The following is a 22759-nucleotide window of genomic DNA, read 5'->3' on the forward strand; positions in this document are numbered from 1 at the left end:
CTGCTGTATCTTCTACAAACACTGAGAGTCTGTCAACATTGATTCAACAAATTGTCAAAGAAGAAATTCAACGAGTGATTCCTCAGATAGCTTCGTTTGCACGAGATGAAGAAACCGAAAGAGCCTTGAAGAAATGATCTGGGAAGAGGTACAAAACATGATCCAGAACACCAACTCCTCTCACTTGAGACAGTACCAAATCATTGATGCCCAATGGAAGAGGTAAAAGAAATTACTGGAAAATCAGATCAAGATGTGCACACCAACCAGCAATTCCAACCATGGAGAGAAAGATTGATCTTTGGCGTACACTTGAAAATGTACCTGTTTATTTCCATTGTGGTAAAGCTGGACACAAGATAAGATATTGCCATGAACAAAGATGAAACCTGACAGAAGGACATCTGAACGATCAAAGATCGAACCAAGTCAGTTTCAGCCACTCGGTTCTAATTTTGTAGCAGAGTATGGACGTGCATTTGAAAATGACGGGAAGTGGCTCTCCGTATCCCAGGCGCAATGCAGCTTGCAGACAGCCTGCTCTCCAATATGTCATCATAGTCTCTCACCCAATCGGTCCACGGAGGAAAACTAAGCTCTGTGACCTATTACAGAGGTGAGGCCGAAAGTAAAGTAAATCCTCCAGTGCATACAGTGGCTAAATTAATGAAAAATTCTGTATTTGTCATCATTAACAGACAATGTGAAAGCTCTGGTCAATTCATGTACTGACTATTCCATAATTACAGAACATTTGCATCACAAGTTGACGGCATTATTCGTCAAACATAGAAATATCCTCCATACTATCAGCAGAAAGCTAGTGGAAGCCCTTGGACGATGTGTATTAAGAAAGGACTTCAACGGAAATGTGCAAAAATTCGAATTATTAGTATTTCCGCAGTGGAGCCATTGCCTTATTCTAGGTTGGGACGACTTCAAAGCCACAGATGCAATAATTGATTGTGGTATTGGTGAGATCCAAATCGGTGAAGCTTCTTGCTACAATCCTGAATCTGGAAAAGATGCGATTCACCTGTACACTGCCAAATTTATCATTGATCATTTTTGTCGCACCACGGTCATTTTCTGCACATGAGGGCTAATTAGACCGGGACCTACAATTTTTTGCTGATTCCGAATGGCGGGCTTGTTTTTTATACTCATCGAGAGGTTGGTGCGCTAACCCCTCGATGGGGGACTCCCTGCGGTAGCAATTTTTTCTGTGGTCATGGCACCATTTCTGTTGTACCCCTGTGTCAGGAAAGTGTTCTGGCAAGGACGAACCGGGTATCGAACTTGCGACACCTCTAAACATCCTTTGGTACTTTAGGCGAGTATCTTATCGACCTGGGCTACCGCGCTCCCTACACTGCCAAAGACCACATGATTCTTGGAAATTCTGTTCAGAAAATCTCTGTGGTGAGCAAATGTTGAGAACTTTGTAGAAATATCATGGTTACTGGCAAAAAAGATTCAACTTGAAAAAGAACTGAGTGTGCCAGCATCCATCATTGTGCTTCAAGATAGTTGAGGTGACGTATGGGTATCAAAAATTTCCTCTCAGTCTGAACTCACACCCCAGGGAAGTTCTTTAGTTGACCTCACAGAGCTAGAAGACTGTCAGTTGTGTTCTTCATCTTGTGATACAGGATCAGCAGAAGATAGAGAAAAGCATAAAGCTGTAATAGACATAAAACTAAAACAATTCTTGGATCCTAATCTTGATGATGAAGAATGTACAAAGCTTTTAGAATTGCAGCAAGAGTTCATGGACATTTTTGATTTTGAAACCCAGTCGGTGAAGATTGCAAACAGTCTGAAATACAAGATAAACTCCGGTGAGATGCTCTTCCTGTAAAACAGAAGCCTTACAGACTTATAAGGTATGTCCTCACTGGTGCATCTTCTTTCAACAGCTTTCAACTTTCAATCTCGTTTTTTTTTTTCTTTACCGCTGAACTCTATCGCATGCCTCAAATGGCGTGCCTTTTTTCGGTCTTCACCTATACGGCTAAACCTTTCAATTCAGATGCCAATGCAACTGTCGCAGTGGATGAAATTTCCACATTTTAATGTGAAAATATGTGAGGGAAAACTGCTGTATATAAAAGACGGAATATATAGATGAAATTATTCGAAATTGCTCAACTTCAGAATAAATTAAAAATTAAATCAAGTCGTACGTCAACTTTACCCGAATATAGTCAAGTCAAAGAAATTAAGAAAAGTGTATACTTCTATTTTGCTAAGTCGTAATCTCATACGTATTTAAATAATTTTTTTCGTTCAAAATTATAGTCAGCGCAGCATTATTTTTCCGAAGTGTTTATTCATACACCAAATTACTAAATCCGTAGTAATAGAAGTGAAAAACTTGAAATTTCCAAATTAAATAGTTTTTCATAATAAAAAGTAGCAGAATATGATAGCCCAAGATGATCAGATTTAAAATATTTTCGCACACAAATCCGAATATCAAAAGAAAATTATTTAATATGTTGTTTCAATCAATTTTTAAACTTGAAATACCGTACTTTCGACAGTCAGTAACAGAAAATTTCTCTAGAAGAAAATTTCTTGTGCTCTCATCCCTAAACACGGCTTGCTACTCGAAAGGTTGGTCCTACGTACGCTTCTGGTTGCACCTCTAATAATATTAATGAAAATAAAATCTGCATAAAACTGTACAGTTTTTGAGGAAATAGCAATAATAAAAAGATTATTATTGCGCTGAAGGGCACAGCCTGTTCCTCATAAATTTGTGCCCTGTGCAAACATTAATTTTTTCCCTACCCCCCCCCCCTTTTATATAACGTTCTTTGAGGCAAAAAGGGTGCACCCTTATCAAGTTTGGCATACGGATGATTTTAATCGTTGAATGTAATTTGTACAAAGTGTTCAAATTGGGACGTTAATCAAGTACTTGCAAACATGAAATCGGACACGAGCATCAAGCACATAGGCGGAGATTGACTTGGAAGTATGGGGGAGGGTTCAAGGTCATTATTGCTGGGGGGGCACGATGATGATGATGTCAATTCATCTATACATATATACATTAGATCAGTCGACTCCACGTTTGATTCTGGGCCCCCCCCCCCGTATCTCCGCCCATGATCAAGCACTTTGAAAGCACCACAGTGCCCGCAAGCAGCAGGTTGAATATGTCTGCTACAGATTACAATTATGTAAAAAGTTTACATAATTACTCCCAAATTAAATTCCACGTTTGGGAATATTCTACGAAAAGGAAGGTTAAAAAAAATAAAAGAAAGTAAATCCAAATTTGTTGGCCTCCTAAAATTGCAAGGGCAAAGGGCACTTGCCCCCGTTTGCCCATGCAAAAAACAGGCACTCGTAAAGGGGCCTTGCATCCGGTAAGGGTGATCCTCCAACAGTTGACTAAGTATTATTCGTGTGCCTCCACGAAATGTTTAGAAAAATGTGGAGTCAACAGTTTCAACAGCACGGTGGACCTCCGATGAAAGTGATATTCGGAGGGCGTACCAATTTTATATACTTTGAAAAATCATACCATTAGATCTTATTATCATAAATAGCCCTCCAACACATCTGGTTAAAGTTCTCACACCGTGTCTGGATTGCCCCATGCATTGAGGTGGCCCCGCAAAGAGCTGGTGAATTATTTTATAATTACACAGCTAACCTCCGTAACGTGAGCTCTTCGCAAAAACATGAAAAAGATATCGACCAGCATTTTAACATGAAATTCTACCAAAAACATAATTTTCAAGACAATCATTTAATTTATAATTTTACAATTATAATTACTGTCACTTTAAATTTACCTTCAATAATATCATGTAATGCACTACGCAACCTGAAGTTTTCAAAAGTATCAAAATTTTTTTTTGTTGACATCATAAAAATCGAGAAAAACTTATGAAAACAACACTGAATCTTCACGAAAAGGAAAGGGAAATTGAACGAAAATCCAAACCTGGTGGAGCAGAAGGAAAAGGAATGCCTCTTAAAAAATGGCCGCCTTTCAACAAGTTTGAGTCACGCCTGGGTGATTTACGACACGCTTGATGACAGGTGTGCTAGTGGAAAGTGCATTGACGCAGAAAAAGCGCACCAGTGTAGACATAGCTATAGAGTGTCGCTTGCAGAAAGGCACATAATACAAGACGAAGTCGATAAAATGCTGAAACTGGACACGATTGAACCATCTGAGTCCTTGGTCTTCATAAGTTTTATTAGTGAAGAAAAAAGACGGAACATGGTGCTTTTGTGGTAATTACCATTGCCTAAATAGGATTACTAAGAAGAATGTATCAATGATGCATTGGACAGCCTCGCTGAGGCAAGCATCTATTCCTGAAAGGACCTCAAATCTGGCTACTGACAAATACAAGTGGACGAGCAAGATAAAGAAAAGACAGCGTTCATTACACCCGTTGGTCTTTGCCAGTTTAAGGATTCTGTCGTTTGGATTCTGCAGTGCACCTGCTACATTCAGGAGAACGATGGACAGTTTTACTTAAAGGACTGAAATGACATATTTGCCTATGTTATCTGGATGATGTAATAGTTTATGGATCAACTTCTAAAGAGCATCTTTCATGACTGAGACTGGTATTAGAATGTATGAAAAGAGCTGGATTAACTTTGAATCATAAGCAATGCTGCTTCAGACAGAAGAAACTTAAGATTCTAGGTCACCCCTAGTAGATAAAGATGACATTCATCCAGATCCAGCAAAAGTAGAAGCCATCAAAAGATTTCCAATCCCGGAAAACATTTCTGATGTGAAAGGATTCTTTGGAATTTGCTCCTATTTCAGGTGCTTCATTAAGGGTTTCTGTGTCATAGCCGCACCATTGCATCAGTTGTTGAAAAAAGATGTAAAATTCGCTTGAAAAAAAAGAGGAGCAACAATCATCATTCAACCATCTGAAATCATGTCTCATGAAACACCCACTCCTTGGCTACTTCAAGCCTGAAGCAGAAACCCACATAAATACAGTTGTGGATATGTATTCATATCCATGCGAGTGGGTATGGTGTGAGTGCAGTTCTCATACAGATCCAAGATAGGAACGAAAAACCGATTCATATGGTTCATGATCACTGTCAAAGTTGGATAAAAATTACTCAACAACCGAAAAGGAGTACTTGCCTGTTGTATCGGCCATAAACAAGTTTCAACTTTACCACTTCGGATGTTCTTTAAAAATTGTAACCAACCATCACTCTTTGTGATGACTCGCAAATATAAAGGATTCGTCGGAGAGATTGGCAAGATAGGCATTACACCTACAAGAATGTGATATAATGGTGGTTTTTGAAAGTGGGAAGAAACATATCAATGCGGACTGTCTTTCTAGACACATATTGCTTGAACCAGAAGCAAAAGAAATGGCTTGAAGACATACCATTTCTCAATGTGATTTCGAACTTCAAAGACAAGCAATTGAAGGACTCTCAGTTGCAAGTTATCTGAAAGACGCTAGAAGAAACTTGTGACTACCGAAACTTTCAGATACTGGATGGGATTTTGTACAAAAAGGAACTACAGTCCTTTGGAAAAACCGTGGCTCTTGGTCTTGCCAAAACATCTCCAGATGGAAATACTAAAAAGCCTTCATTATGCACCCACAGCTGGCCATTTAAGTTTGGTAAAGACATATGGCAAAGTATGCAGAAAGTTCTACTGGCCGGGACTATATAGAACTGTTTGCCATTATGTGTCTCATTGCAAGGAATGCCGAAGAAGAATAGCCTCTTTACAATGACCCCCAGGATATCTTCATCCGATATAACCTGCTGATGCCTTGTTTTGTAAAATAGGGATAGATCTGCTCAGATGATTCCCGCTGACAACTCAAGGGAACTTGATGGATAATTGTATGCACTGATTATCTTACATGATTTACCATCAGGAATGCTCTGCCAAGTGGTGATACAATGGAAATCGCTGAATTTCTAGTTGAAGATGTGATCTTAAAGCACAGACCATCAAGAGAAATTATCAGTGACTGAGGTTGATCATTTTTGTTGAATCTAGTAATTAAACGAGCTGTGCAAGACTTCTCATCTACTAACTATGGCACATCATCCTCAAATGAGCGGCCTAATGGAAAGGTTTAACAAATCTCTACCAGATATGCTATCTATGTATGTTGATGCAGAAGAAAAAAATTGGGACTGTATTTTGCCATGTGTTACGTTTGCATGTAATTTGGCAAAACAGGAAACAATGGGCTTTAGTCCATTCTTCCTTGTTCATGGATGTAGAGCCTCCACTGGATTCCATATTACCGGATGATCCCAACCATACTCCTAGTCACTATGTAGCCAAATTAATAAAAAATGCAGAGAAAGCTTGAGAACTTGCAAGACTACATATCTTAGAGGCCCAGGCGAAAGATAAGAACCCTTATGATGAGGCTCATTATGATGTACAGTACAAGAAAGGTAATCTCGTCCGGATTTTCACACCAGTTCGCAAAGTTGGTTTGTCCAGAAAGCTTCTAAAGTTCTACTTTGGGCCATATTGTGTTTTGAAGTTTTCAGAGGTCACGTATGAAGTGGAACCATGCAAGGAAAAGTCCCAGAAGAAGCAACAGTTAAAGGATATCATTCATGTCTTATCGATGAAGCTGTATCATGACCCAAAAGAGCAACAAGAAGATCTACATCCAGAGGAGCCCAGCATCACACAAGGGAATGCAAGCCAACATCCAGATATTCGTAGTCTTCTTGGACCTGTCACGAGGAATCAAACCAAGCAGTTGCAGCGAGCCACTGAAACTCATGACAGGGGAGTAATGCAGCAAAAGACAACACCAGCAGGTATATTGTATTGTGTGTGTGTGTCTCATCCCGTGGTCCCAGGTTTGAATCCTGCTACAGACAAAAAAAAATGTATTTTTCAAGGTGCATGTGTGTGATTTCTAGAATGTTCTCTGAAAATGGAAATACGTTTGATATTGATTAACGTGCTAGTTTCTGGAATGTTCCAAGGGCCATCTATAGCCCAAAATTGAACTAATGCATCAGTTGTTCTCTCCTTTAACTATTACCTTCATGAGTCTTTGAAGAATAAATCCAGTTCGAATTCATAAGTATTCCTTTGTTAAGCCTCGATTGATTCAACAAACTATGTGACAATATACATCATGTCCAGGAAGTCCTTGTTTAAGCCTTTTTCTTATAAACTGGTTATTGAAACTTACCTTCAATTGAAATGAATTCAAATAATGTGCTCATTTTAAATATATCAATATTACTATTCCTCCCCCCAGTAAGCTTTTTGAACATGCTCTATTTATGTCATGAAAACCCTATGTGCACTTTATTACACACCCATACAGTTGTTGTAGTGCAGTGTTTCCCAAAGTGGGCAATATCGCCCCCTGGTGGGCGATGGAATGGTCTAAGGGGGCGATAGAACCTACTTATTTAACATAGGATCCTTTAGGTTTACTTCAGTTGGGGGGCGATGAGAGGAAAAAATTTCTGATGAAGGGGCGATGGAACAAAAAGTTTGGGAGACTATGTTGTAGTGAGTCGTAAAATGACTGGTCTTGAATCACCGCCGATAATCAAAACACGAAAAGTGTTTTAATATTTTGGTTTTTTTACATGCCTGTGTTGGGCATGTGGTCTAAAAAAATACATGCCCGTTTTTTTTTTAGCCCCAGAATTTTTACATGCCTTGGGCATGTTGGGCAATAGGTTTGTCCAGCTCTAGTAGCTTTTTTAATGATACCAAAGGTAAGTATAAGATATACTTAAGAAACCTCAAGCAAATCAAAAGCTAAGGTTTTTAACAACTGGCTGTTGTGAAGATGAATTTTTGGAAAGAGAAAATTCAACTGCCTTTGTGGGGGAATCGAACCCTTATCCTTCCACTTTCCAGGTGAATGCCATAGATCACTAGACTACAAAGGCAACGAATCTCTCAATCTTTCCTTGGAGCTCGTGTGCATTAAAAGGGGCCGTACATGGATGGTCAGGCCAATCTCAGGCTTCTTTCATAAATCAAAATGTGCCAAAAAACATATAATTATCATTTCATTTGCCAAGTGTCATTTCATTTTTGTCTTTGTCAAGTTAGTGGTTTAAAGCTAATAAAATCTGTATAATAAATTAGTATTAGTTGTATAACTGTTCATATAAACACTGTATTCAGTTTTACAATCTTTTATTTGGTAGTAAATAATATTTTTACTTAAAATTTTCTATTTTTGTATAGTTTTAAGGAGGAAGTTTCACTCATTTTTGGACAGTAGAATAAAATTGTTATACAGTTGATGCTCGTTATAACTCTCCCCCCCATCATTCTATCAAAAACAAACATAATATCAGGTGATCATTATATCAAAAGCGGACCTGCCGACTCTCTGGATTTTTCATCCTTCCTCCTGCTCTCTGGATTTGTTAAAATTTCTCTGGATTTTGGCAGAAAATTAGATTTTACATGAGCTTTCATGTTGTCGTGACGTCAATAACTGCCGTCATCGTTAGGAAAAACACCCATAGAGGACAGCCGTGGTCATTTCCATCAAGCAACCGGAAAAAAGTCTTTGTGACCGCATTTAAGCAACTGGCAAAGACGTGACTTTGCTTATGTAGCGTTTATTGGCAATCATTTATCAGGGGTAAGCCTTTGGTTGCCAAAATTCCTGTATAATCGTTATTGTATTCCATTAACAGCCGTGCGGTAAGCATAAGTTTTTTCTGTCAGCAGCTTTGAATTGTGAAGTTTTTTAATTGTTTCCTCTGATTAAATATGTCTTCAGGAAAAATATATAAAACTTTAAGCTGTATAAAGCTAAATATAAAGCTTTTAAGAGTTCATATACCCAAGATTATCAATCAGTTTTTTCCCATGAAATTTTTTTTGACGAATTTAGATTGTGATAACTTTTAAATTTCAATTAGTTAGTTTTCAGTGTTACTTTCATTTAAAAAAATCTATTTTATATGTTGGCTTTCTGAAGTTTTGGAAAGTTAAGTACAGCTTTGTATAATAAAATCAATGTGCTCAGTCCAAACCACCAGCCCTGATATATATTCATTGTCCAAAATAATTCTGTAGAGAGTAGAGAATTATTTTACAATCATATTCAATATTTATTCTTTGTGTAATGTAGTCACCTTAAATATCATATGTGATCAATGTGTGTATTTTCTATGAAATTTTTTTTTTTGAATAACAATATTTGAGGGTTTTTGACTGAGGTTTTTGATGGAGGGTTTTAGCATGACAGTTTAAACTATGGTTTGAACTTTCTTGCCAAAATGTGGTAATTTGTTCCCTTTCACTATTAAGTCAAATTTTTTGAGGGAAGGTGCATAGTGTTACTGCACGATCGTTTTTTATGCTGTCATTTTGATCAGGTTACATGCCGATCAATAAAACTGCAGTATTTCTCTACTTATTTTAAAATTTCATCGAAACTGTTATGCGTGAAAAGCTTCAGTGAGAATTTAAACATGGTAACTTGACGAAGGTGACTGGTGGGAACAGTAAAATACTAGCAATGATTCAATCAGAAACTTTCAATCATATTTTATGAATCAACATATTCAGAATAATTGGTTTAAGATTTTTTCTATTGATTATTCATCTGGTCACATTTTTATAATGTTTTATACGTATAGTAATGAAGATTTTTAATTTTCATTTGACTGCAATTGATTTTTATTAGGCTGAAATTTTAATAAATTTACTTTACCTTTTTATATAAGAAAGATTTTGACAACTATCACCCAGAAACATATAAAAACCAAAAAATTTGCGGCAGAGTGCAATCAATAAAGCCACAAAAAATTAATAAAAATGCCAACAATTGGCTGCTTATCGCTTCCCATGCCTCTTGGCAAGATCTATAAAAAAATTATTTTCACACTTTAGCTCTCTTATTCTTTTTTTCCTTTAAAAACTAGTTTTTTTTTCTCTTTCTTTGTCTGTGCTGTACATTATCATATGTTGTTTGAATGATGTCAATAAAACTGTAGGGTTGCGAGATTTTTAAATTCATTCTTGGCCTGTATTGGCATTTAAAATGTTAATATTCAATTTTTTTTTGAGTAACCCATAATAATTCCACCAGAGTTTAATCAATTTTGTGCATATTTAAATGAGTAGGGCAATTTTTTCAAAACTTTTTGAAGATGGGACCTTTTCCTTGTTAGAAACAGTAACATTACATTTTTCAAATCTAATTTTCAAACCAGAAATTCATGAATGTCATTTTTCTTTTCATCAGGAAATTATAAGTCGTAAAGAAACAATGGTTTTTTTGAAAATTTTTTATCTGCTAGAAGAAAAGATTCTTAAATTGCAGAATTTATATATTCTTTATGGGACACTGAGAGCCATCTTAGCACAAGAGTCCCCCACCCGGGCATGGCACAGGGATCTCATTTGCATTGGGGCTCCAATGATAAGATCTGACACAATTATTTATGATGATAAATATGTAAACTAAAAGGTGGTGCCCTGGCTCTCTCTTTAATTTTATTCTGGGGCTATGATGCTGTTGAGGCGGCAGTAGGAACACACTTTTTTCAATGAATATTCTAAAATTTGTTGGAGTTCTCCTTAGGACAGCCTCATTATCATTAAGGATTCCATGGAACAGCATTATAACTATCCAGGGTTCCATGAGACATTTAACATTGGAAATCTCTGGGATAGAGCCCTGTCATTGGGGGAGGGGCATGATTATGATTCAGATTGTGAGGATGTTAAATGGTTTTACAATGTTTCTGATAAAAGCTATGAATTGGGATAATTTTTTTTTAATGTACTGTACATTCCATAGATTCCTCGGGAAAATTGTTTGGCAGAATAAGTATGAATCTGGTCAACTGAAAGAATTATTTTTTTTCCCACCTTACATTTGCCTCCACTATAAGGAGGCCATTACAAAAGCAATAGGATGTTGCGAACTGAGTTCAGAAATATTTGTAAACAAGGGAGAGTGGTTCACCTGACCTCCTACATTTTTTTGAAGGTTAATAATAACTTTTAGGGGAGAAAGGGCCGCTTGAAAATGTAAAAGAAAAAAAAATTATAACTTAAACCAAACTCCTGATAACTATGAAATATTTTTTGCCATGTTGTGATATTTGTCAATTCTGTACTTTGCAAAAGTAACAATAACTAAATAACATTATCTGTGATTTCAACTACAACATCTGCTGTACTTATCTTTCATATATACAGGGTGTTCTGTTAAGGGACTGACAAACTCAGAGGGTTGTTAGTAGACATCAAGAGTAACAAAAATTGCAATGGAACATGGTATCGCAAACCACGTGGAGAGGGTGAAAATCTCGAAAAACGCATGCAGGTTTCGACGTCACACTGAACGCTGAAACGACAAAAAGTACAATAACTATAAAAAGATTTATTTGATTAATTATTACAAGAGTTGTTGGAAGTGGTGGCCACTGACGTCATTGCATAGTTTACAATGACGTCAGAACAATTCCCTGATGCACTCAAAGATACCAAGTATGCTTTTGATGTCTGCTGCAGCGATGGCAATCTGCACTATGATATCCTCCAGTGTGTCCACAGGCGTCTCATAAACAAGTGATTTAAGGTGACCCTATAGGAAAAAGTCACGCGGATTGAGATCTGGCAAACACGGAGGCCAAGCAACGAGTCCCGCGCGTCCAATCCACCTCCTTGGGTATGTAACATCATGCGTTATCACTGCATGTGTTTTTCGCGATTTTCACCTTCTCAACATGGTTTGCGACACCATGTTCCATTGTAATCTTTGTTCCTCTTGATGCGTACTAACAACCCTCTGAGTTTGTCTGTCCATTAACAGAACACCCTATATATATATATAGCAACGTATTGCTTATGAGAGAGGAGAAAAGAAAGAATGAGATGATGGTGTGTGTGTGTGTATAGAATAATCATGCTTTGGACAGGGTTGCACTTGGAAGAAACTATAAAGCAGTTACCATTGCAACTGAAAATTGTGCATATGAGAAGTGTCACGTTTGGAATCTCACACCACCACAAAAAAAAAAATCAAGTGCTTTCAAGAACGGAAATATCTTTTTGTAATTAAAGAAGGCAGATTGTTGTGAGGTGATTTTGGCAATACTGGAGCCCTAGCAAATATTTAGGATAGTGAACTATAGGATATTTTGATTCTGGATATACTCATCCCTGCACTATGAAATGCTAGGAGTGCTGTATGCAACTCCAGCAAAGTCCTACCATTATCAAAAGCTCAGATTCCACAAAACATTGGTGGGAGGGGTGAGTTATGTCCAGTATATAAAGAATTCAAGGACCTTCGCAGGGAAGAGTTTGTTGCACAGTACATTCATGAATTGAGATATTCAGCACCCTCGTAAAGTTTATTGAAAGAGGAGCCCAAGTAGCTAGACCTTTCAGGGTACTGGCTCCTATGAATATAACCACTATTTCTCTTATTTGTTTTTGATAAACTAATCTGGAGTTTTATCATCACAGGGATAGTCAATATCCATAACTACACGTTTCTAATTATTTTCCAACTCAGACCACACCATGATGTACAAGATTTTTTAGACAATTTTCTTTTAAACTAAGAACTTTTGATTTTAAAATAGGTATTGCTCTTTCTTTCTTGAGTCTTCAATGACCCATTAGTGGATTTAATTGTGCATTTTGGAAGATATGAATCTGTTTTAACAATTTTTGGTGGGTGTTTTTTTTTTCCGTCTCGTTCCTAAGGAGGTTATGCATTTCTGATTTGACTAAGAAAAATGATGTATTTCTGTCATATAGCGTATGTATTTTTTTATTGAATGTTTTTATAAGAAAATGCTAGAAATTAAAAGAGAAATACTCACTATAAACTATAGTTTGGATCAGTTTGACATAACATTATAAAAACTAATTGAGAGGATGAATGAATAAAAAGTTAAATTTGTTCTTCGTCCATTGATTATTCTGGTTATTTTTCATATGTTGCAGATTTAAAAAAATAATAATGAGCTGTTTAAAAAAATACAATGTCATTTGTTTTGTTATGTCAAAAACTTTTTTTTATACATAAAGGACGAAATCTGCTTGAAGAACTACAAAAAGAGTAAGGAAGGCAGCAGTACACCACCACCTTTGAGTGATTCAGAAGCACTTCTAGAGGGCATCAAAAAGTCTGAGGTTATCTATATTGTATACTCCTTATTCAATAATGTTCTCCTTATTCAATAATGTTCTCCTTATTCAATAATGTTCTCCTTATTCAATAATGTTCTCCTTATTCAATAATGTTCTCCTTATTCAATAATGTTCTCCTTATTCAATAATGTTCTCCTTATTCAATAATGTTCTCCTTATTCAATAATGTTCGCCTTATTCCAAAATGCTCTTATTATTTTTGTTTTTCACAAAGTATGGCAAAATAATGAAATAATAATTTGCGTGTGCGTGCACTTACACAAATAGCTGATCTAAAGAATGATTTTTTAGAAACTATCATATAGAGCTATTGAAGGCCTAGACCTTGTAGCCATTATAGAATCTTCTGCAAACGATGTGGATGAATCTTTCTTACACATCTCAGGATATGATACTTTTTTGAGAAAGATCTGATAGGAAAGTGGGTGGAGTCTTGATTTACGTGAAATCATGTTTGAAGGCTAGAGAGCGTAATATGCAGAGAAGTGGTATTGAAATTTTATGGGTTGAGCTTGAAAACAAAAGGCATCATGAGCTTATTTTAGGAGAATAATAAATTGAATAATCAATGTTAGATATACCCAAAATTCCAAAACGAACATGGCTATACGCATTTCGGAACTATGTGAAGTTCCTTCATCAGTAGCAGAAACAAAGAAGAAAGAAAATATTGAAGAACTCCTTATAGCGGGAGTTACTCGCTGTTGTAGACAAGAGTCAAATTCAAAACGAACCAGCAACAAAAGAGTAGAGGAAGAGGACGGGAAAAAAAAATGGCGGAGCCAATCGCAACTGAGAACGTGATAGTGATGCTGATGGAAAATAATTATTGTAGAAACTGTTGCCAGATTTTTGAGAAGGGTAGTGTGCTAGATAGGTCGTTGACCAACTGGTTTATGTTTTTGTTGATGTGGAATGATTCAAAGAAATACAAGTCAGACGGTGAGGGGCATTTTTGGATGATTTTGGCAGAAGAGAAGTCAAATTTATGGTCAAAGGACCAGCAGTGTTGGGCTATGGATGAGCGGTTAAAGTCTTGGTTGCTTACGCATCTTCTATGCTCATTTAAATGGTATTTTAGGGCATGTTTAGTTTGGCCCATATATGATAATCTGCATTGGCATGAAATGCTGTAGATGCCCCAGTTGTTGAGTGTGTCAATGGGATCTTTTAGTTGTTGAGAGAAGCGAAGTTTATATTGATGGGGTGAAAACCACAGAAAAATTGTATTTTCGAAGGATTTTAGCGATGCGTTGGCTGGTTTTTGGGAAGAAAGGCAAAATGATCAAGTTTTTGTGTTCAGGTTTAGGCTTGGTTTTGGAAGTGTTTTTAATCAGTTTGCTGTGTAGATTATCAATGAGAGAGCTGTGGTAGCCACGACCGACTGCTATTGCTTTAAGGATATTCAGTTCAGCATCGAGTAATGTCAGTAAAGAGCAAATATTAATGGCTCGCTTCACGTTCGTTCTACACATACGCTCATCCATAGCCCAACACTGCTGATCCTTTGACCGTAAATTTGACTTCGCTTCTGCCAAAATTATCCAAAAATGCCCCTCACCGTCTGACTTGTATTTCTTTGAATCATTCCACATCAACAAAAACACAAACCAGTTGATCAGCGGCCTATCTAGCACACCACCTTTCTCCAAAATCTGGCAACGGTTTCTACAATAATTATTATTTTCCATCAGCATCACTATGACGCTCTCGGTTGCGATTGGCTCAGCCATTTTTCTTTTTCCGTCCTCTTCTTCTACTCTTTTGTTGCCGGTTCGTTTTGAATTTGACTCTTGTCTACAACAGCGAGTAACTCCTGCTATAAGGATTTCTTCAATATTTTCTTTCTTCTTTGTTTCTGCTGCTGATGAAGGAACTTCATATAGTTCCGAAACGCGTATAGCCGTGTTCGATTTGGAATTTCGGGTATATCTAACGTTGATTATTCAATTTATTATCAAACCCAAAAGGTAATTCATTTCTATTATTGTAGGAGTTTGCTATAACCCACCGAAAATCAGAATCCAAACTACATCTCCAAGCTTCATCAAGAAATTTCTTACATGTGTAAACATAAGAGGGTAATAATACAGCAAACTATTGCTAATCCAACAAATATCAGACTAGGGTTTGCCAGATTACCGAAATCGTGGGTTAGTGGAAGTTAATTGAAAAAGCCCACTTGAAGAATATAAACTTATGCGCGCAGACATGAAGTGACATGTTTTCCTCTTCTAAGCTCGAAAAAACCCATTTAAAAATGCTGGATTACTAGACAGGCTGGATTATTGAGTGTCTACTGTATTAGGTGATTTTAATTATCTGGGTATCGATCAATAGAACCCATCAGCTAAAGATCAGTGTGAGAAATTTTCTTAAGTTAGTGCTCGATAATCTATTGTATCAGCAGGTATCAGAAGCTACTAGGGGTACTTGTATTTTGGATTTGATTCTCACTAGTTCCAAGGATCTTGTTCATCATGTTTAGGTTGGAGACAACTTTTCTCCTAGTGATCATCGGGCTGTTAGCTTCTTTTTGTAACTTCTTTGTGGACAGACAAAGTTTAGACAAATTTTATTAATAAAAGAATGGTTCCTTGTTTTTTGAAGGGAAAGGCTACCAGTAATTTGCAAATAGTGGTTGGAATCAGTGGGTATGGTAAGTCAGTGAGAAGAATTCGAACCAAACTCTCCTATGTTTTGCATGATGTCATACTCTTTGTTCATAAAAGCTAGTTTGCTCATCATGTATTATTCTCTGTTACTAGTTTTAACACTAGTTTTTAGTGTTAAAAGTACTGTTATTGAAACGTTTTCATCAAATCAGTCTGACAGCACTCTTCAGGACATCGACAGCACAGGAACCACTACTTTATTATTCAGCTGAGCAGGCCAAGCACTCTTAGTCGTCACCCAACAATTCGAGTCCCACAGGAACAATGTTGATAGTCCAGGGAAGATATAGTTATGTCTCTGTGTTCATCCGCAGGGTCCCATCTCAGAGAAGAGATGTCAATTCAAGCCTTTACATGGAGACATTCGCACAGGCAGAGAGGCAACGACCAGGAGGAGAGGAAGTACCAAAGCATGCTACTGGATTATCAGTGCATGAGGCCCGAAGAAATGTGACACAGCTCACAGAATGAAGCAAAATGGGTTACGATAGAATGAATGAATGCAACTGTATACAGCACACTGCCAGTATATAAAGGGAAATTTTCCCATCTTGCACTCTCCCAGAAACCAATGAACTGCAAGTCTTAATGGCGCTGTAATTAACGTAATATTTTTTGACAAAATCTTATTTTCATATTTTTATGAAATAAAACGGATTAATTTTGTAGAATTATTACATTCAGACTCTTTCATCACTAAAAACATAAACATTGAAGACCTGGTCGGGGTCTACAATATTGTACATGGAGCAATTTCATGATAATATTGACTATAAGGTGGTTGATGACCCGCCATCAGTGTGAAGGTAAATATTGCACTAATTCTAAGTATAATTATATTTTCAAACATTTCTAATTTAAAAACATATTGCACATTTATCAAATTGTAACTGAGATAGACGACGGCTCTGCGCGGGGTTCCCACCAGCGATCTGTGGAACCCCCATATTACACTTGAGTTCATTTCCACTCCAATGAGTTATAGCAGAGTAACATCAGTGGGTAACATGTTTATTTTTTGGATAAAGTGCACAAGCACAAGGTAAGCCAGATAATATGTTAAGGACGGGATTACACTATAAAAGTTTGTTAAAAGTTCTTTTATAAAAGTGGAAAAATTCAACCAATAAGAGTATTGATAAAATTCTAGCAAATGTAATCGATTACATTATTGGTTGAATTTGTCGAGTTATATAAATGATTTTAATGAAACTTTTATAGTGTAATACATGCCTAAGATGACAAATGCTAATAAAAATAGCCAGACTATGTTCTATTAAACCTTCTACATCTCCAATACACAGTCAACTACTGATTTTTGGATCTACTATGAAAGAGAATTTTCCCAGAATCCCCTGGGCTTCACTAATTGGAGGGTAATGATGATAATTGCTAATTTACATATACTGATGATACTTTCTAAAAATGTATATTTGCTAATTATCTCTTCAAACAAACTCTAACAAATATTTACTCTAACTTGATAATTACACACATTATAAACATAAATATAATATATACTTCATATTTGAGCAAAAATACATAAATATATAATCCTTTCAATCTAACAATCAGCGATTTGCGGAACCCTCATGTTACAATCGCATTCTTTCTGGTTCACAGACTAACATGCATAATCTTTATCTTGAAAAGAGAAGGCTGTTCAGAGAATACAATTTATGCCAGATTATTCACTAGAATACTCATTAAATCAAAAACATTTATTAAATAAAAGAAGGGTATCAAAGAAAACAACAATAAGGGATAGTAAAAGGAAGTTGAATCTAGGTTGGCAGATATTATTGGTGCTCACCCAAAATCATTTTTCAAGTATGTCAACAATTGATGTAAGGAGACAAATAGCCCCCTCTTGATAGAAGGATCTAGGATAGAGAGCAATATAGGCATGTGTAGCGCTTTCAATGAATTTCTTTCACTTCAGTTTTTAATAGAGAAGGCAGAGTTTGCCAACTGCTATGGATTGTCTGTAGTTTCTACAGACGGCTGCTATAAACTACAGAGCTACGGGAGACAGTCAGTACTATGGAAATCGGTTTAAAAAGAACTAGTCAACTACAGAAGTCTAGGTTTTTAGACGTCTGTATATACGGCCCACAAGAAGTATGCAGGTTGGGATTGCATTGAATATTCATGAATTATTAAGGGCGACCTCCGAAAGTTGTTTCGGGAGGTGGGGTGGCCTGAGCATTCCAGGTTCAAGTGCCAATGAGGTGCTGTATTTAATGAACTTTCAATTAACTGATAATGACATGACTGTTTACTTAGCATTTATTGGTAACCATTTATCAGGGAATGGTCTTGGTTGCCAAGATCCCTGTATAATTATTATTGTATTCTATTAACAAAACCATGCGGCTCACAATAACAGAGATTGATTGTAGACACTACATGATGTGTGATACCACCAGAGATTTTTTTCGTCAGCAGCCATATATTTTGAAGGGTTTTTTTCTCTCTGATCAAATGCCTTTATTTTATGATTATCCATCACTTATAGCATCCATGATGATTATAGTCTGCTCAGGGGCTGCCCAGGACCTGCCTGGGGAGCGGGCACTTTCTCTCAATTCATTAAAAAAATTCTTCCTTTGGGAGAATTTCTGGATTCCAAAATATGGCATGTCTGTGTGTGTAGGTTCTTATCATGGCAATAAAATGACACATAAGTAGGTTTGTCGGATTTTTGTTAGAAAATTGCAGGATTTTTACCTTTTGAAGGTTGGCAGGTCTGTAGACAGCATCAAGTACAATTCATTACAAGCATGGATTAAAAGGCTGAGCAATGAACAGTTATTAAGTTTTTCATGTGTTTGGGTAAAACTATCAGCAAAAGTTGCAAAATGATTAAAACAGTGTACAAAAAAGGTGCATTATCTTGGTGCAATTTTTTTTTAAGTGAGTAAAATATATAAGAAATGCTACATTCCAATAGCCCTTTCACACCAAAAACCGATATCCGAATAACCCTTTCACACCAAAAACTGACATTCCCAAAACTTTCAGAGCGACCTACCAGTTTCAGAGTTCTAATGTTACCTCTACTTAAACATGATGTCTAAAGCTTTTTGGAAAAATTCACTGATTTTGGATTACTCATTTGTAAAGTTTAATCTTACTAATAAAATTCACAGTGAGTCTCAATATTTTTCTCATATTAGTCAGGTATTTTATTTGAGCAATCTTTAATAGCATGAAATTTCTAGTGCAATTAGATAGCAAACCAAAGACTGTTTATAGAAACACTCATATTAGTCATGATCTTGTATTAACTGTATTCATACTGAGTGAATTAAACATATTTTTTTTCATTTTCATGTAAATTTGAAATTTTTTTTTACACAAACAGTATCTTTATTTCACAAATATATATTGCATTTATTTTTCAAAAACTATATATAACTTGCCTGCTTGCTAAGTTAATCACTAATTTTATAGCCATGCCAACACAAATAGAACATTTTTCATGTTTGTAGGCTCTTACTGGCTCAGGGCAGACTGTCCAAGGTATACCATTACCTATATCTGATGAAGCTGTAGAAGCTTTATATGATATCAGAGATAGAAGAATCAATTTTGCGCAGTTGGTGAGTTCATTTATTGATACATATACAAAAAGAACATTTAAATAGCAGGAGAAGCAGGTGTCTCTCTGAGTATTGCATCCATACACGAACTGCACCCACGACTCTAATTCATTGCCTTGTGACAATTCATTACCATTCACCTCTGAAGAGACAGGTAGTGAATGCCTGACTGAAGATTATACTGTATGACTATGTGATGAGCTGGAAGAGTGATGCAGTAACAAATTACCAAACAAAAATCATGCTATAATTTAAAAACTAACCAACATATCGAGAAATGTAAATTTGATTAAAAGAAAGAGTAATGATGAAAGAGTGTTATGGGTGTTAAAAGGCCATGACCAACTCAACAGCATCATCTAAACACTGGGTGTATTAAATATTCTGATGTGTCTTCTAATTGGCTGGAAGTTCCAGCCTACCAATTCACATACTTTAAAAACCGAAGTACCATACCTCATTATCAAATAAGCCTGTAGACCATACCTGGCCTGGGCCTTAACAATGCAGAAACATGTTTATCATTTTACAATATTTTTAATTCTTTATGCTTCCATCTCTACACATACTACTGATACCTCTTGCTATCAATTGCGGATAATGTTACAAATATGTATCCTATGCCTGAGGGAAGGGGAACCAAAAAGGAGTGTGACTCTGGCACAGCACAATTTTATTTTAATGTTATTCAAAATAACTCTTTACTATCAAATATTGGCTTTGCTTTAGACAAAAATAAAAGTATCTTCTCTGAAAAACTCTGTAATAAATTATATAAAAAAAATTTAAAAAAACCTACCATGAGACATCTAGTCTCTTGTAGTCCTTGTTTTTTTTCATTTATCATGTATTTGAAATGTCATTTTAAAACACAGATGGAAGCAGGAATATCCTCCTTCACTGGGCTATGTCATAAGGGAAATTATAATCAAAATACAGCAGGCAACTATGTTCTGAAACACATTCTCTGGTCCCTTATCAATATGTTTCAGACCCTTGGAGGTTACCCAGACTATTTTTTGGAAATCACTGGATCTAGTAATTAATGTAATGTGCTGAGTGAGTGGGGGTAAAATTCAAGAATATTTACTCTGAATTTAGTTTTATGTTATGATACACAGTAAAATCTCTCTTTTGTGGACACCGGGGTAGGGGGGATTGTTCATAAGAGATGATGGAAAAAAAGGTGGTTGAGGAATTGAAAAAAGAAATTATTTCAAATCAAATTTATTCATTTCCAACATACAGAGATTTAGATTAGTTTAAAAAAACATATTTATCATCCAGAGGCTGTGATGCCTGTACGGATGATTTAAAATTTACATGATAATTAATGAATAAAATATATGAAGCTTATGACATTTGGTCTTAAAAGAGCTGCATCTGTTTGGTAACTGTTGAAAGTGGTTTCACTTATCTACATTTGCTAAAACTCATAGCCTAGAGTTCAACATTTTTCTCTTCACAGCAGGTATGATTTTTTTGTTGGCAGTTGGCTAGCACTGTTTGGTTATGGCTGAGTTTACAAATTATAACTTGAAAAATCTCATTTCACTTCAGTTCTTGATTGATTGTTTTTTTTTCCACATGATCAAATAATTTTTTCTGGATATTAGAGTATTGATTTGCAGAATGAGCAGATTGAGTTAGAAGTGAAAGAACATGCTGACATAAATTCGCTGCCAAGCAAAATACCAGTTGATCATCCAAGATACCATCTGCTCAATTTTCCTCACTCGTATGAGGGTGACTTCTTCGAGTCAACTAGTAAGAGTGCTTTTATCATTTATTTTTAAATATGTTGATATGTATGATGATATACTATGTATTTTTAAAATAAAATTCATAAATGCTAAATTTATTTTGTATGTCAAAGTTATTTGCATAACCCATATGCATCACCACTCAGTAGCATATTTAAACTCAAAAAAGTTGGATGCTCGGAGAGGGTGCAGTAGCCCAGGTTGATAAGATACTCGCCTAAAGTACCAAAGGATGTTTAGAGGTATTGCGAGTTCAATACCTAGTTCATCCTTGTCAGAAACTTTCTTGATACAGGGGTAGAGCAGATACTGCTACATGACCACAGAAAAAGTGTATATGTTTGTATGTTTGTATTTTGTATTTGTATTTTGTAATTTGTATTTTGTATTTGTATTTGTAAAGATTGCTACCGCAGTGAGTCCCACACTGAGGGGTTAGCGCATCAACCTCTCGGCGAGTATAAAAATGGCTACCATTCGGAATCAGCAGTAAATTGTAGATCCCAGTCTAATTAGCCCTTGTGTGCAGAAAATGACCATGGTACGACAAAAATGATCAAATTGGATGCTCAGAACTCACGATTACTTCAAAACTTGTTTTTGCATAAAACTATCGTAGTAGCATTTGGTGAAGGAAAGGAAAAATTTGTAGTGCAATTAATTAACCAGTTCAAAGTAGAAAAAAACTACCAGATAATGAATGAATCCATGTAACAGTAGATCAATTACTAATACTACTACTCTCCTTACTGGTTTCATAAAAATGAAAATAGGATTTTTTTCACCAATATGACAAATTTCAGACATAATTTATTGGGCCCAAGCAACCACTAACATGAGCATATTACAGTCAAACTTCTCTTTTTCGGACATAGACGGGATAAAAAAATAGTCTGATAAAGAGAGATGACCATTAATCAGGGTTTCGAAATACATACTTTTCTTATACAACTGGAAATTATTATTTGGCCGTAAAAGAGGGGTAACCGCACCTGAGGGGTGTCCGTTAAGAGGGGTTTTATTATATTTATTCTGCTCTTGGTGATAAGAGACAATTTTCATTTATAGATTATTCCATGCTTGGAGATAAGGAATAATAACAATTCACAGATTATTTTGCTTTGGTAGTTAGGGAGAATAAAAATTTGCTTACCATTTATTTTGCTTGTGGATGCATTGACTATTACTTTTATGCACATTGTGATTTGTAATATGGAATGTATTAACACAATGTGGGCAGTGTGTCAGGACCAGAGAGTGATATATTGGGGTATCAGGCTTACATTCCCTATGGGACAGGACCTGTGCCATATCGTGTTTTACAGAGTGTAATATAGACCAGTGTTTTTAAACTGCTGGGGCTCTGACAAATGACCATGAGTAATTCAGTGTTTCATTTTTCCTCATTTATTTTCCATTAGTCGTTTGTATGACCCAGACTTTCCATTCACAAAAAAAAAAAGAATCTATCAGGCTGCAAGCTTCCAAAGGTTGAAACCACTGATGTAGACAATTATCGTTGTATAGAAGTATCACTGT

At 36.1% G+C, this 22759-nt stretch overlaps 1 protein-coding gene across 1 annotated transcript in view; it reads left to right on the plus strand.

Moving 5' to 3' along the window:
* The window catches only part of twf (twinfilin actin binding protein), a 59527-nt gene that overhangs the window by 30053 nt on the left and 6715 nt on the right, over positions 1-22759 (plus strand). Inside the window, exons 6-8 of the mRNA XM_089253838.1 lie at positions 13055-13159; positions 19347-19457; positions 21074-21224. Of these exons, the coding sequence (XP_089109964.1) occupies positions 13055-13159; positions 19347-19457; positions 21074-21224 (367 nt within the window). The remainder of the gene's footprint in view (positions 1-13054; positions 13160-19346; positions 19458-21073; positions 21225-22759) is intronic.

The sequence above is a fragment of the Pholcus phalangioides genome, unplaced genomic scaffold (genome assembly GCF_987345545.1).
Source record: "Pholcus phalangioides strain wild (caught in Gottingen) unplaced genomic scaffold, Ppha-v1.0 ptg000039l_1, whole genome shotgun sequence".
Lineage (NCBI taxonomy): Eukaryota > Metazoa > Arthropoda > Arachnida > Araneae > Pholcidae > Pholcus > Pholcus phalangioides.